This window comes from Carcharodon carcharias, chromosome 5 (genome assembly GCF_017639515.1).
Source record: "Carcharodon carcharias isolate sCarCar2 chromosome 5, sCarCar2.pri, whole genome shotgun sequence".
Classification (NCBI taxonomy): domain Eukaryota; kingdom Metazoa; phylum Chordata; class Chondrichthyes; order Lamniformes; family Lamnidae; genus Carcharodon; species Carcharodon carcharias.
In genome coordinates, this window is record NC_054471.1 from 18,156,881 (window position 1) to 18,173,341 (window position 16,461).

Here is a 16,461-nt window from a genome sequence, read left to right on the forward strand (position 1 = left end):
TGGCCATTGACAGGTCAGCGGGCGGACAGCTGATTTCACTGTCCGCCTGCCTTCCTGAAGACTTAAATGGACCGGGATGACATAGGGGGTTCCTCCCTCTGTCATCCTGCGTCATTTTCCCCTCGGTGAGCGGGCCCCGCCCCCAAATCGCCGAGGGGAAAATCCTGAACATAGACACTGACACCACTTAACTCTTTTAAAAAAATATTTTCCAATAATATTATAGGCATTAATCTCTTCATGACAAATACGAATAGCATTCCTAACACTGCTCAGCGGGATACGCAACCCATCATCAACCCCACATGAAAGAGCTGAAGGGAAAATTGCAAACTGTTTTCCCATCAGCAGGAATCCAATTTTTGGCGTCTCTCCAAATTTTCCACTCACGCTCACCATGGAACCTGCGTGGGCAGGATGGGAAAATTCTGCCCCCAGACCCTCAGAACCAGTCAGATCAAAGGAAGTGGGCCAAGAGATTCAACAACAGGCGCTACTATGCCAAGCTGAAGAAAAGGACTGCTTTTGTGTTAAATACCATGTAAATGGCTGGCTAGGATGACACCCATGTTCAAAGAAACAAAGATTGTGAAAAGTTAGAGACCACAGAATCCAGACAGAACCTTACAATGGGCAAGCCTTTTGATTATGCCCAATGGCTTGAACAAAGAGTACTTACGCACCATCCCTTCCACATCACTGAGATATGCTGCTGTGGCAAGATAGTTCCCAAAATAATGTGGAAGAAAAGGCAAAAAAAGTTAAGAAAAAAATTGGGATTGGGAAAACTGTGGGATCCCTGAGAGATTCTGCTGCCGGTGCTGCAATAGTTTCAATTCAAGGGCCGGTGATCACTGCGCATGCACCTTAATGCACAATGCCCTCTATAAAGATGGTGGCAATGTGTACAACTGCGTATGCACAGCGTTGGAAGCATCCACAGCTGTTCAGAAATGATAAGGAAGGAAACAAGGGAGGTGGAATAGCGGTCTTGATTAGGGAGAACATTAAGGTGCTGGAGAAAGAGGACATCCCAGATGGATCAAGAGCAGAATCTATCTGGTTAAATCTAAAAAAAAAGCAGAGGTACCATTACATTGCTGGGTGCATTCTATAGGCCACCAACTAGTGAGAAAGATATAGAGGAACAAATTTGCAAGGAAATGATGGAGATTCTTGCCTGTCCCCTATAATCCTGTTAATCCCTTTGTCAGTCAAAAATCTGCCTAACTCAGCCATGAATATATTCCATGACCTAGCCTCCACTGATCTCTGTGGAAGAGATCTCCAAAGACTAACAACTCTCTGAGAAAATAAATTCCTCTTTATCTCCATCTTAAGCAGGGGTCCCCTTATTTTTAAACAGTGCCTGCTAGCTCTAGATTCCCCAATAATAGGAAACATCTTCCCAGCATCTAACCTGACAAGCCTCCTCACAATCTTATATGTTTCAATAAGATCACTTCTCATTGTTCTAAACTACAATAACTATAGGCAGAATCTGCTCATCCTTTCCTCATAAGACAGCCACTGCACCACAGAAATCAGCCAAGTGAAGCTTTCTCTTTGCTGCTTCCAATGCAACTTGCTTAAGTGTGGAAACCAAAACTATACACAGTACTCCAGGTGCTGTCTCCCCAATGTCCTGTACAGCTGCAGCAAGACTTCCCTACCATAATACTCCATCAATCTTGCAATAAAGGCCAACATTCCATTAACCTTTCTAATTACTTGCTGTACCTACATGCTAACTTATTGTGATTCATGTGAAAGGACACTCAGACCCCTCAGTACTGCAGCATGCTGCAGTCTCGATCCATTTAAATAACATGTTTTTCTATTCCTCCTGCCAAAGTGGACAACCTCACATTTTGTCACATTATATTCCATTTGCCAATATTTTGGCCACTCAATTAAGCTATCTATATACCTTTGAAGACTCTTTGTATCTTCCTCACAACTTGGTTTCTGCTCTATTATTTATCACCAGCAAATTGGCTATAATGCAATATATCCCTTCATCCAAGTCATCAACATAATTGAGGTTCAACACTGAAACCTGCAGCCAGCATGCCACGAGTTCCAGTTTGCCAACCTGAAAATGCCCCATTTATCCTAGATCTGTTTTCTTTAGTCAATCCTCTATCCTTGTTAATATATCACCTCCAACACCATGATCTCTGATCTTGCAAAATAACCTTTTATGTGGGACCTTATTGAATGTCTTTTGGAAATCCATATACACTATATATGCTGGTTGCCCTTTATCCACCCTGCTTGTTACAGCCTCAAAGAACTCTAATAAATTTGAAAAACTCTTTCACAAAACCACATTGACTAAGCCTGATTACATTCTGATTTTCTAAATGTCCTGCTACTACCTCCTTAATAATGGATTCTGGCATTTCCCCAATGACAGATGCTAGACTGACTAGCCTTAAGTTTCCTGCTTTCTGCCTTCCTCCTTTTTTGAATATTTGTGATTTTCTAATCCATTGGTACCTTTCCAGAATCTAGGGAATTTTGAAACATTGTAACCAAGGCACCTGCTGTTCTTGGAATACTTTCTGCATCTTCTATTGTGAAGACAGATGCCAAAGACTTCCTCAAAGTCTTTTCCATTTCCTTGTTTCTCATTATTAATTCCCCAGTCTCACTCTCTAAGGGACCAACAGTTTAGCTACTCTTCCTTTTTCTATACTCATGAAAACTTTTACTGTCTGCTTTTACATTTCTTGCTATTTTTCTCTCCCACTATAATTTCTCCCTCTTTATTATTTTAGTCACCCTTTGCTGGTTTCTAAAACTTTGCCCAATCTTCTGGGTTGCCATTGATTTTTGCAGCATTCTACATTTTTTTTTCCATTTGCTGCTACCCATGACTTCCTCAGTTATGCTTGGTTGGTACATTCTTCTCAGTAGCATCTATGTTTCTCAATTTTTTTAATTCATTCATAGGATGTGGGCTTCACTGGCTGGGCCAGCATTTATTGCTCCATCCCTATTTGCCCTTGAGAAAGCGCTGGTGAGCTGCCTTCTTGAACCACTGCAGTCCATGTGCTGTAGGTACACCCATAGTGCTATTAGGAAGGGAGTTCCAGGATTTTGACCCAGCGACAGTGAAGGAACAGTGGTATATTTCTAAGTCAGGATGGAGACTGGTTTGGAGAGAAATTTCCAGGTGTTCCCATATATCTGCTGCCTTTTTCCTTTTAATGGTAGTTGTCGTGGGTTTGGAAGGTGCTGTCGAAAAAGCCTTGGTGAATTTCTACAGTGTGTCTTGTAGATAGCACACACTGCTGCTACTGTGCATCGGTGGTGGGATGTGGTGCCAATCAAGCGGACTGCTTTATCTGGAACGGTGTCAATTAATATATCCTTATTGAGAGTTATGAAATATCTTCTTAAATGCCTTGTCACTGTCTCTCTACTGTCTCACTTTATAACCTATTTTCCCATTGCACTTTAGCCAACTGTATCTTCATACCCTTGTAATTGCCTTTACTTAAGTTTAGGACACTAATTTCAGACCCAAATTTCTCACACTCAAACTGAACATGAAATTCCATCGTTTTATGATCACTCTTACCTACAGGATAATTTACTATGAGGCCATTATCTAAATCCTGTCTCATTGCACATTAATACGTCCAAAATAGCCTTTTCCCTGATTGGTTCCAGAATGTGCTATTCTAAGAGACGGTCCTAAATACACTCTATGAACCTATCCTCCAGCTACTTTTGCCATTTGATTCATCCAGTGTATATGAAAATTACAATTGCCTATGATTATTGCAGTAGGTTTCTTTCAAGCCCCACATTATTTCTTGATTTATGCTCTGTCCTACAGTGTAGCTACTGTCAAGGGGCTTATAAACCACTACCATCAGCGGCATCTTTGGTGCTTCTTTTTTTTTATTGTTCCATGAGATGTGGGCGTCACTGGCTAGGCCAGCATTTATTGCCCATCCCTAATTGTCTTCGTTCAGAGGGCATTATAAAAGTCAATCACATTGCTGTGTGTCTGGAGTCTGGAGTCACATGTAGGCCAGACCAGGTAAAGACAGCAGATTTCCTTCCCCAAAGTTCATTAGTGAACCAGATGGGTTTTTATGACAATTGGCAATGGTTTTGTGGTCATTGTCAGGCTTTTAATTCCAGATTTTTATAGAATTCAAATTTCATCATCTGCCATGGTGGGATTTGAACCCAGGTCACCAGAGTATTACGCTGGGTCTCTGGAATACTAGTGCAGTCCAATGACAATACCACTGTGCCACCTCCCAAAATTTCCTCCCAAAATGGTTCTACATTTTGAGCCTCTGAATCAAGATCATCTCTCACTATTGTTCTGGTCTCATCCTTTATTAACAGAGTAACACCACCTCCTTTTTCTTTCTCTTTGACCATCGCAATGTCAAATAATGCTGAATATTCAGTTACCAACCATAGTTACTTTACAACCATGGGCTGGATTTTACTGTCCCCCGCTATTGTGTTTGAAGGTGGGGTCTCATAAAATGCAACACATGGCCCTCATGCTACCTTCCCGCCTGTCCCCCATCTGTCTCTTCTTTTATTGCCGGGGGTGGGGGGAGGGTGGTGGTAGGATAGGTGGCGGTGGAAGTGTTATATGGCCAGCCCACTCCGGGGCCTATCGACACCATTGAGTGGTCAATTAAGCTATTTTACTCATGCAGGTGGAGGCCCACACCAGGCAAGTAGCCCAGTAGCTTTTACTGGTCAAGCTAGTGTCAGGCATGGGCCAGGTAACCCCTTTGGGGTTTCGAGTGCCGATTGGAGTCACTCCCATGAAGCTCTTACCCCCGCTTCAAACCCAGCCTCCATCACCCCCTCATCTCCCTTACTGGGGTCTGCAGTTGTTACCCCAGATTAACCTTCAATCCAGCCTCCATAAACCCTTCTTCTTCAGAGACTCTGTAGTCCCAGCAGCGGCCACAACTTGAATCTGACGCTGCTGGGACTACAGAGCTGCCAGCCAGTTGGATAGATCGGCAGCTCTTGAAGGTGAAACTTCCTTTTGAGATCTGTGTGGAAGTCATGCCCTGAGCCAATTAACTGATGGGGCAACCAACCTTTTGGTGGGAGGGCTGTTGATGGACTTTTTAGTCAGGTATGGGGAATACAACACACTGTAAAATTCATCCACATCATTCTGTAATGCCTATCATATTCTCATTTATTTTTATTTGTACTATCAATCCATCCATCTTGTCACAAATGCATTCAAATAAAGAGTGTTTAATTTTGTCCATTGACTGTTTTTCCCTACTCTGGTTCTATTTGCTGGTGTATTCTTATGTTTGCACACTCTATCTCTTTCTGTCACACTCTGGTTATCATTTCACAAACAGCAAGGGCCCCAGAGCCAAGCCCTACAGAACCCCACTGGAAACAGACTTCCAGTCATAGAAACATCCCTCGACCATCACCCTCTGCTTCTTGCCTCTCAACCAATTTTGGATCCAATGTGCCACTTTGCCTTGGATCCCATGGGCTCTCACTTTCTTGTCCAGTCTGCCATGAGGCACCTTACTGAAAGCCTTGCTAAAGTCCATGTAGACCACATCAAATGCTTTACCCTCATCAATACTCCTGGTTACCTCCTCAAAGAAATCGATCAAATTTGTCAAACCTGACCTACCCTTAACAAATCCATGCTGTCTATCCCTGATTAGCCCGTGTCTCTCCAAGTGCAGATATACTCTGTCCCTCAGAGGTATTTTTAGTAACTTCCCCACCACCGAGGTGAGGCTGACTGGCCTGTAATTTCCTGGTCTATCTCTTCATCCATTTTTTAACAATGGGACAATATTAGCAGTCCTCTGTCACCTCACCCGTGGCCAGAGAAGATTTGAAAATTACTGCCAGGGCCCCGATATCTTTTCCCTTGTCTCCCTCAACAGCCTGGGATACGCCTCATCCGGGCCTGTGGATTTATCCACTTTTAAGGCCACTAAACCTGCTAGTAACCCCTGTCTCTCTATGTTAATTCCCTCTAAAATTTCACCAACGCTACATGAACTCCAGCAGTCAAGCACGCATCTCACCACCACCTTCTCAAGGGCAATTAGGAATGGGCAACATTGGCTGGCTTTGCCAGCAATGATCACCTCCCATGAATAAATTAAAAATACAGTTCTCATGAAATGTCTCGGACAGGTGCGTTAACCCAAACCTCCACACTCTGACCCCAATGGAATAGGAGGCGTTATAAATCATGAGAGTCTCATCACGTCAGTCCTAGGATGATAGCAAGATGCAAGGTCATGAGGGGCAGGGTCATTTGAAAGCTCTATCTTCAGGTGAAGGAACGAAGAAATCTCATGACCAATGAGCACTGTGGTTCCTCAACTGCTGTCATCTATGGGGTTGGTTGTACTAAGGTGTCTGCTGAGTCATTCCAGTTCTTGTCAAAACATCTGTGTGTTTCCGACAGGGCCATAGTGGAATGAGATCAAAGTGTCACAGCCTGGTTGTCACCAGTGAGGATAGACTTTACAGAGCCAATACCATCACATCGTTCCTCTGCACCTCCCATCAGTGCAGACACACTAACCTTAGTTTGGCCTCAGTCAAGATTAGAATGGGGAGTGCCGGGATGGGCAGCACATCATGATGGTGCAAAGATGCATGGAGTTCATGCCAGTTTGCCCCAGTCTGTGGCCTCACCTAGCATACAAGAGCACCATTAAAAGGCTGAGGAAGTCGAACAAGTGAGGGAGCCATTCCTTAGGAGGCACCAGAGTCATCCTTTGCCTCCTTGGTTCTCAGACTCAGGCCCTTTGACAGAGGCTGTCTCTGTAGTGAAACAGGCGCAGCAGCCATGGAAGAGCCCCCAGGAGCACCTCCAAAATAATGCCAGAAGCCATGGGTATCTGAGTCAGATGGAGAGACAAGGGGGCAGGCTACCTACTCCTCTTCTCCAGGTACAAGTGGATGGGATGCAAGGCAGAAGGCAATTTGTTGCACTTTATAGGTTACTTGGATTTTCTCAACTGGATTGTTTAATTTTCTTGGAATAAAAATTGCTTATGTTTTCAATCAGACTGGTGTATTATTAAAGCTGGACATCAGAAAGGCAATAGAGTTTGAGGGTGATGGCATTGGTGTGGGCCTTGGATTTGCTGTGTGCATAGACTGTGATGTGGGAGAAAAAACAAAATCTGGAATTAAAAATCTAATGGTGGCCACAAAGCCATCGTCAAATGTCGTAAAAACCCATCTAGTTCACCAATGCTCCTTAGGGAAGTAAATCTGCTGTTCTTACTGGTCTAGCCTACATGTGACTCCAGGCCCACAGCAATGTGGTTGACTCTTAAATGCCCTCTGAAATAGCCTAGCAAGCCACTCAGTTGTATCAAACTGCTACTGAAAATTGGATAATGTATGAAACCGGATGAACCATGTGGCATTGACCTAGACACCAGAAATGACAATGGCAAACTCAGCCCTGGTGACCTTGCCCTAATAACATCAGGGGTCTTGTGCTAAAATTGGCAGAACTGTCTCACAGACTAATCAAGCAACAGTCTGACATAGTCATACTCACGGAATCATACCTTACAGGTAATGTTCTAGAAACCACCATCGCCATCCCTGGGTCCTGTCCCACCGGCAGGACAGACCCAACAGAAGTTACAGCACAGTGGTATACAGTCGAGAGGGAGTTGTGCTGGGAGTCCTCAACATCGATCCCTGACCCCATGAATCTCATTTCGTCAGGCCAAACATGGGCAAGGAATCCTCCTGCTCCCCGATGAATCAGCACTCCTCCACTTGGGGGAAGACTGAGGGTGGCAAGGGCACAGAATATAATCTGTGTGGGGGACTTCAATGTCCATCACCAAGAATGGCTCAGTAGAACCACTACAGACTGAGCCAGCTGAGTCCTAAAGGACATAGCTACTAGATTCAATCTCCGGCAAATAGTAAGGGAACCAACAAGAGGGAAAATCATACTTGACCTATCCTCACCAACCTGCTTGCCACAGATGCAGCTGCCCATGACAGTATCAGTAGGAGTGACTGCCACACAGTGCTTATGGAGATGAAGTCCATCTTCACATTGAGGATACCCTCCATAGTGTTGTGTGGCACTACCACCATGCTAAATGGGATAGATTTTGAACAGATCAGGCAACTCAAGACTGGGCAATCATGAGGCACTTTGGGCCATCAGCAGAAGCAGAATTCTACTCAATGACAATCTGTCACCTCATGGCCCGGCATATCCCCCACTCTACCATTACCACCAAACCAGGTGGTCAGCCTTGGTTCAATGAAGGTGCAGGAGGGCATGCCAGGAGTAGCACCAGGCATTCCTAAAAATGAGGTGTCAACGTAGTGAAGCTACATCAAAGGACTACTTAACACCATAAGCAGCAAGTGTTCGACAGAGTTAAGCAATTCCACAACTTGGGCTGACAAGTAGCAAGTAATATTCATCCCACACAAGTGTCAGGCAATGATCATCTCCAACAAAAGAGAATCTAACCATCACACGTTGACATTCAATGGTATTATCAACATTAAATTTCATAACTAGATCCCCTAATATCAACATCCTGGAGGTTACCAGTCGCTAGAAACTGAACTGGGTAAACCATATAAATATGGTGGCTACAAGTGCAGGTCTGGTGTGAGGAATTCAGTGGCAAGTAACTCACCTCCTGTCTCCCCAAAGCCTGTCCACCATCTACAAGGTACAAGTCAGGAGTGTGATGGAATACTCCCCACTTCCCTGGATGAGTGCTGCTCAAGCAATGCTCAAGAAATTTGACACCATTCAGAACAAAGCAGCCAGCTTGATTGGCACCCTATCCACAAACATTCACTCTCTCCGCCATCAACACATAGTGGCAGCAGTATGTACCTTCTAAAAATGCACTGTAGAAACTCAACAAGGCTCCTTAAACGGCATTTTTCAAACCCATGACCACTACCGTCTAGAAAGACAAGGGTAACAGATGCATGGGTACACCACCACCTGGACATTCCCATCCAAGCGACTCATCATCCTGACTTGGGGGGTATATTGCTGTTCCTTCACTGACGCTGGATCAAAATCCTGGAACTCTATCTCTAACAGCACTGTGGTTGTACCTACACAGTGGTTCAAGAAGGCAGCTCACCACCACCTTCTCAAGGGCAATTAGGGATGGGCAATAAATGCTGGCCTAGCCAGTGATACTCAATCCCATCAGTGATTTTTTTAAAAATGGTGATGTAGACCACATTGCCTTTGGGTGGCAAAGAGATTCTTCAGATGTGTGTGCTTGCTAGATGGTTTTTCTAATAGAAGGTGAGTTACACAGTTCTTTGCCATGAAGGATGAGAGGGGCTCAAGTGAAAAGCTGCTGAAAAGTGGCCCTTGTGGCTATGCCAACCTGCCAATTGCTGTGAGGCCTGTGTAGGGGTTCCCCTTTGCCCTCCGAGACCCTCCCCACACTCAAGTTCGTGACACCAGATTCACAAGTGTATAGCTTGAACAGAATGAACAGGAAGACAAGTTGCTTCTGATAATTCACAATCCACAACCCCCATAGTGCAAAACTCAAAATTTAAAACAACCCATTCCCAGTGCCCTTTCACAAAGTCACCATGACTTGGGCTTAAACTTATAAAAATGCTAACTCCAAACAAAGTCCCCATGACTTGGTTTAAAATTACAAAAACACAGACAAAATATCACGCCTTCTGAAACTTTTCAAAAAAAACCTCAGACCAATACTGCCAAGATATGGCTGAAACAAATTACAAGGTACCAGCAAGAAACATCATGGGCTGAATTTTTCCGTTGGCGAGCAAGGTCCGGGGCCCGCTCGCCGATGCAAAAATGACGCGGGATGACATCGAGGGGAACCCCCGACATCATCCCGCCCTATTTAAATCTTCAGGAAGGCGGGGGCACAGCGAGATCAACTGTCCGCCCGCCGACCTGTCAATGGCCAATTGATGCCATTAACAGGGTAATTAAAACAATTAAAGGACCTGCCCATCCAGTCTTAAGGTTGGTGGGCAGGCCAGGAGCCCGGGTGGGCTTCTGAAAAAACATGAAACCTCATCCTCTGGTGGGATGAGGTTTCAAGTAGGGTTTAAAAAAGTTTATTAAAGTTTCAGTGAAATTTATTAACATGTCCCATCTCATGTGACATGTTAAAGATTTTTTTATCTCTCTATTTTTAAAGTCTATAAAGCTGTCAGCGATCTCCCTGAGGCAGGACTTAGCCTCAGGGAGGTGTGCGTTCTTTCGTGTGCATAAACACTCTCGCTTTTGGGGAATCACCCTCCCCCCGCCCACACAGGTAGCGCATAGCGCTTCCCGCCGGATGTCATGCTGGGTGGGCCTTAATTGGCCCGCCCACTTAAAATGGCAGTGGGACTTGCTTCTCCAGTGGGGATTGGCTCCCTGCCCGACAGAGATTGGATTGGGCCTGCCCACCCGACAGCAGAAAATTCTGCCTCATATTTCTGCCCCAAACCTTTACAAAACCTTCAGACCAATATCACAATGGGGAGAATTTTCTCCCCGTTGGGGGAGTTATGTGGAGGCGGGCGTGGGTGGGTGCGCAGCCGATCGCTGACTGCGATCGGATGGGTGCCGTCATGTTATGTGGGCTGGCCAATTAAGGCCCGCCCAGCATGATGCGCACCCGGAAGCGCTCAGCTCTCCCTGTGCGGTAGGGGCCTGAGTCGGGGCCTGCACTCTTTCCCGCATGCGCGCAAAAGAGCACAGAAATCTCCCTGAGGCACTGAGATTAGTTTAAGTTTTAAAAAGTTTAATAAAGGAGAAAAAAGATTTAGGACATATACCCTCATGTGAAACTATCACATGAATGGGGATATGTCTATTAATTTTAATTAAAATTTTTCTGACACTTTAAAATCATTCATGAAATCTCATCCCGCCCATGGATGAGATTCCATGAAAAATGTGAAGGCCGCCTGGGTTCTTCACCTGCCAACCTTAAGGTTGGATGGGCAGCTCAGTTTATTGTTTTAATTGGTTATTAACTGGCCTTAATAGGCCTTTGATGGTTTGGCGAGGGCACAGCTAACTTGGCTACACACCGGCCGAACTAAAAATCTGAATGACGCGTGGTGACGTCGGTACGCACGCCCAATGTCACCATGCATCATTTTATGCCTCGTCGAATAGGCCCTGCCCCAGTTTACCGAGCCAAAGATTCTGTCCTATGATTTGGTTGAAACTTACAATCCCCAACACGGCTGATCTGTCTGGTAATGACTGGAGGCCTGAGTCAACGTGACCAAACTCAACCCTTCTTCTGACTGCAGCCCAAAACCTTCAGGCTAAAGTTACCACGATATGGCTGAAAACACTTAAATCTCCAACACAGCTGGTCGGTCCAGTGTAGAATGTAGGCCTGAGTCAAGGTGACCAGCCTTGACCCATCCTAGCTGCAGCCCAGATACTCAGATCTGCTTTTCTTTCATAATAATTCATCTCAGTCATGTCAAAACATATTTCCTGCTGTTCCAATGCCCATTTAGTTGACCACATGCAAAGTCCAGACAAATGTCATCAGCTCCTGCTAGTTGAAACATTACAGGGTTTTCTATAGAAGATGTAACCAGATGTATATTATCAGTTCTCACTGTATGTGCAATCCTCCTGAGGCGGAGCAGTGACAGCACCTGGCTTCAAAGTTAATGAGGGTTTGAATGACACTATTCCTGTACTATTGTCTGTGGTGCAGACCTTAGAGGCATAATTCCTTGAGTGTATTGTATTGATGATATGTCCTTTGTGCCATTGTATTGGGTAATCAGACTTCTTGATTTCATTGGTTAATTGCGGGTAAAGGCATTTCCCTGGTACCCTGATAGCAGTCAGTTAATGCCCAAGCCTTTTTGATGAGTCTTTTTTTGGGGGTTTTTGGGACGCGAAACGTTAACTGTGTTCCTCTCCGCAGACGCTGTCAGACCTGCTGAGTTTTTCCAGATATTTTTATTTTTGTTTTGGATTTCCAGCATCCACAGTTTTTTGCTTTTATCTTTTTGATGAGTCACTTTTTTAACTAAATGTCCGAATTAACCCCTTGCTGCCCAGCCCTGTACTGCTGAATGCGGCTTGGCTTTTTGTAATTTATAGTTCCAATCATGAGGTCAAACATGTCTGTGGGTTTGAAATTATGTTCCAGGAGGATGTTGGAGGGGATTCCAACCTACATCTGGGATGGCCTCAGTGGCCTTCAATGTCCAGTCAAGGCAACCTGAAATGCACTTTCAAGCTATGCATTATGTGTTAGGAGATGGCCCTTGTTGGAACGGCTCTCTCCATCTGTGTATGGGTACTGTACAGACATCAGGACCTACCTCTCGGAGGATAACCCCTATCCTCCAGCAGTCGCCTATGGAGTGGAGAGGCTGGTCTGAACTGGTGTGGCGCCTGGAACTCTCAAAGGATAAAGAAATCATTCTAGCTGCCAGAGAACCAAGCACAGGCTTACAAGATGTGCTTCCTGTTGTCACAGACCAGTTGGACATTCAGTGAGTGGAAGCCTTTTCTATTCAGGAATCTGGCTGGCTGGTCTGTCAGTGCCTTGATGGTAATGTGGGTACAATCGAGAACTCTCTGGACATGAGGGATTCCATTGATGGTAACAGACCCAAATCCCCTCACTTCCTTGGCAGGCCATTCAGTCTCAAAGTAGATGTAGATCCCCCTTCCTCTGGAATAGAGCATCTCTGAACTGCCTGATAGCATGATGAGCTGCTGACTGCAAGATGCCACCCAGATGCACAGCTGATTGTTGGAACAATTTGGATGCATGAAAATTCAGACTGACATTGACCTTTACATCTACAGGTAGACAACTGTCATGGGGGTTGCAAAGCATCAGGTCATTGTGGACCACAGTACAGAGTTTAATTTTCTAATTGAAAATTTAAAATTGCTTCTCTGAACCCTTTTAATGAGCTTAACAATGAGTTCAACAACCACATATTTGGAGGCATGCACGGGCAGGATTTCCTGGGAGGCAGGGCCTGCTCTCCGATGCGTAATATGGCGCGGAGTGATGTTGGGTGGAACTCCCGACCCCACCCTGTGTCATTCAATTTTCAGGTCGGCGGGGGCTCAGCTGAATCAGCTGTGTGCCCGCTGACCTGTCAATGGCCCATTGAGGCCATTGACAAACTCATTAACATCATTAATGGGCCTGCCCATCCAACCTTAAGGTTGGTGGGCAGACCGGGAGCCCTGGCGAGCATCAGAGAAAGCATGAAACCTCATCCATGGACGGGATGAGGTTTCATGTATGTTTTTAAAAATTTAATAAAAGTTTAACTAAAAGTGATGGACACGTCCCAACTCATGTGACAGTGTCACATGAGGGGACATGTCAGGCAAATTTTATTTTTCTATTTTTAGCATCTTTACATTTGGAGCCAATCTCCCTGAGGCAGCACTTAGCCTCAGGGAGACGAGTGCACTCTTTTGCGCACAAGCAGTAGCTGTACTGGAACAACTTGACTAGGGGTACAGTAAGTTCTGGAGAACAAGTCTTCAGAACCATTGCCAGAATATTGTCAGGTCCCATAGCCTTTGGAGTATCCAGTGCCTTTAGCCATTTCTTGAAAGCACGGAGATTAAGAGGATTTTCTTTCTCAAAGGTTTACTACTATGTGGAATTCTGTTCCCCAGAAAGCAGTGGAGGCTGGGTCATTGAATTTATTTAAAGCATGTTAGGCACATCAGGAAGTCAAAATTATGGTGGGGGCATACAGCAAAGTGCATTGGTGATGGCAGCCAAATCAGCCATAATATTACTCCCTTGTTTGTCAAGAATCTATCTAATTCTGCCTTAAAAATATTAATTGACCCTACCTCCACCACTTTATGGGGCACAGAGTTCCAAAGATTCACAGCCCTCTGAAAGAAAAAAATTCTTCTCATCTCATACTGAAAACTCTGGTGAGTGAGTCAGTTTACAGATGCCATTGATTTAAAATCATTGGCAAAAGAACTAGAGGATAGATGAGAAAAAAATGTTTTCACTCAGTTTCCAGGATTTAGAATGCTCTTCCTGAAAAGGTGGATGGAGCCGATTCTGTAAATAATTTTAAAAGGGTGTATTGGATAAGTAGGTGAGAATGAGAAACTTACAGGGCTACAGGTTGAAAGCGAGAATGTGAGTCTAACCATATTTGGTCTTTCAAAGAGTCAGCAAGAACACAGATGGCTCCCTTCTGTGCTGTAAGTCTCTATAATTTATTCTAGATGGAAAAAATGGGCTTAATTTATTTAACATCAATTAAAGCTTTTATGTTAGATCATGCTTTTCCATTTATTAATGCTTAGATTGTTTATTCATGCTTATGTTATTAATGTAGATTGTACACGTTAAAAAAAATCAGTTTAAGCTGTTCTACTTGAAAGATAAACCGAGTAATAGATTATGGGTAGGGTTTGTGACTTCATAAAAGCAATGAATGAAATCTAAAACACTTAAAGGGGAAGGAAAGCCTACACAAGGCCTTTCTGTTCAAAGCTTTCCTCCAAACTGTTCCTGCAATAAGTATACTTAATCAAAATATAGTTCTGTGACACATTTCTTCCTGACTGCAAATCTATCATTTTTAATGTGGTTACCTCCAAAGCTGCTGCTTGTTAGTGAGTGGGAGACCTGCATCGCAGGATAGCTCCATTCACTCTAATGGGCATGAAAGCTTCACATTGGCTGGGGAGCCTTAGGAAAATAAGGAACTAACAAACTATGAAGGATATCATGTTATATTGTCTTATTTCCTTTCATGTTTATTTTCTATGTACACATTTGATTTGATTCAGCACATCAAACAGAAGAGGAACATATGGCTACTCAAGCAATGTTGAAGAGCTTGCTCCCTTTTTGAAGGCTGAAGTGCGCTTGGCAATTCCAAATGTGGTATGTTAATGTTGCAGTGTGTTTAAAAGCAGAAGATTTCAGCGGATGCTCTTTTTCTTATTTATTCAGGGGATGTAGGCTAGGCCAGCATTTATTACCCATTCCTAATTGCCCTTGAGAAGGTGGCAGTGAGCTGCCTCCTTGAACTGCTGCAGTTCATGTGGTGTAGGTACACCCACAGTGCTGTTAGGGAGGGAGTTCCTTGATTTGGACCCAGCGACAGTGAAGGAACGGCAATATGTTTCCAAGTCAGGATGGTGAGTGGCTTGGAGGGGAACTTATAGGTGGTGGTGTTCCCATCTGCCTGCTGCCCTTGTCCTTCTAGATGGTAATGGTCATGAGTTTGGAAGCTGCTGTCTCAAGAGGCTTGATGAGTTCCTGCAGTGTATCTTGTAGATAGTACATACTGCTGCCACTGTGCATTGGTGGTGGAAGGAGTGAATGTATGCAGCTAGGATGCCAATCAAGCTGGCTGCTTTGTCCTGAATGGTGTCAAGCTTCTTGAGCGTTGTTAGAGCTGTACTGCACTGTACAAGTGGAGAGTATTGCATCACAGTCCTGACTTGTGCCTTGTAGCTAGATGGTGGGCAGGCTCTGGGGAGTCAGGAGGTGAGTTACTCACCTATGAATGATGCTGAACATCACCAATGAACATCCTCACTTCTGAACTTATGATGGAAGTAAGGCCATTGATGAAGCAGCTGAAGATGGTTGGGCCTAGGACACTATATATTCAGTGCATTCTGAATAATCCCCTTAAATGTCTGCCACTGCACCTCTATTGACCTATTCCTTAATCTAATTTGCCAGTTCACTTTAGCTAGCTCTGCTTTCATGCCCTCATAATTACCCTTATTTAAGTTTAAAATACAAGCCTTGGACCCACTCTTCTCTCCCTCAAACTGAATGTAAAATTCAATCATATTATGAACATTGCTACCTCAGGGTGCCTTCACTATGAGGTCATCAATTAATCCTATCTTGTTGCACAATAACAGGTCTGGTATAAAGTGCTTACTGATTGGCTCCAGATCTCAAAAACATTCCTGTAACTTCTCATCTGGACACACTTTGCCCAATGCATATTTCCAGTCAATGTAGATTAAGATCCCCCATGATTATTGTCATATCTTTCTGACAAGCTCCTATTGTCTCTTCCTTCATGCTCTATCTTACTGGGTGGTCACTATTAAGGGGCTTGTACCCCATTCCCACAAGTGACTTTTGGCCTTTGTTATTACTCATCTCTACCCAAATCACTTCTACATCCTGGAGTGGAATTTTAAGGCCCTGTCGTGGTGGGCGTGGGGCTGTAAAGTGTAGCAAGCCATTCAAAACTCCATTGACTTCAGCGGAACTGCAAGATGCGCAGGCGTAAAATTCTGCCCCTAGTTTCCTGAACTTGGGCCATCCCTTTCTAAAGAGTTGATTAACAGAGCTATCCATCTACCTTTTCCTGGCTTCTTATCCTTCCTAAATGTCATGTACCTTTCAATATTCAGGTCCCAGTCTATGCCATCCTTCA

The 16,461-nt window shown here is 44.3% G+C and overlaps 1 protein-coding gene across 1 annotated transcript in view; it reads left to right on the plus strand.

The window, feature by feature from the left end:
• Positions 1-16,461, plus strand: part of LOC121278118 (dynein heavy chain 8, axonemal-like) — a 2,067,071-nt gene that overhangs the window by 763,628 nt on the left and 1,286,982 nt on the right. Inside the window, 1 exon segment of the mRNA XM_041188205.1 lies at positions 14,855-14,936. Within this exon segment, the coding sequence (XP_041044139.1) occupies positions 14,855-14,936 (82 nt within the window).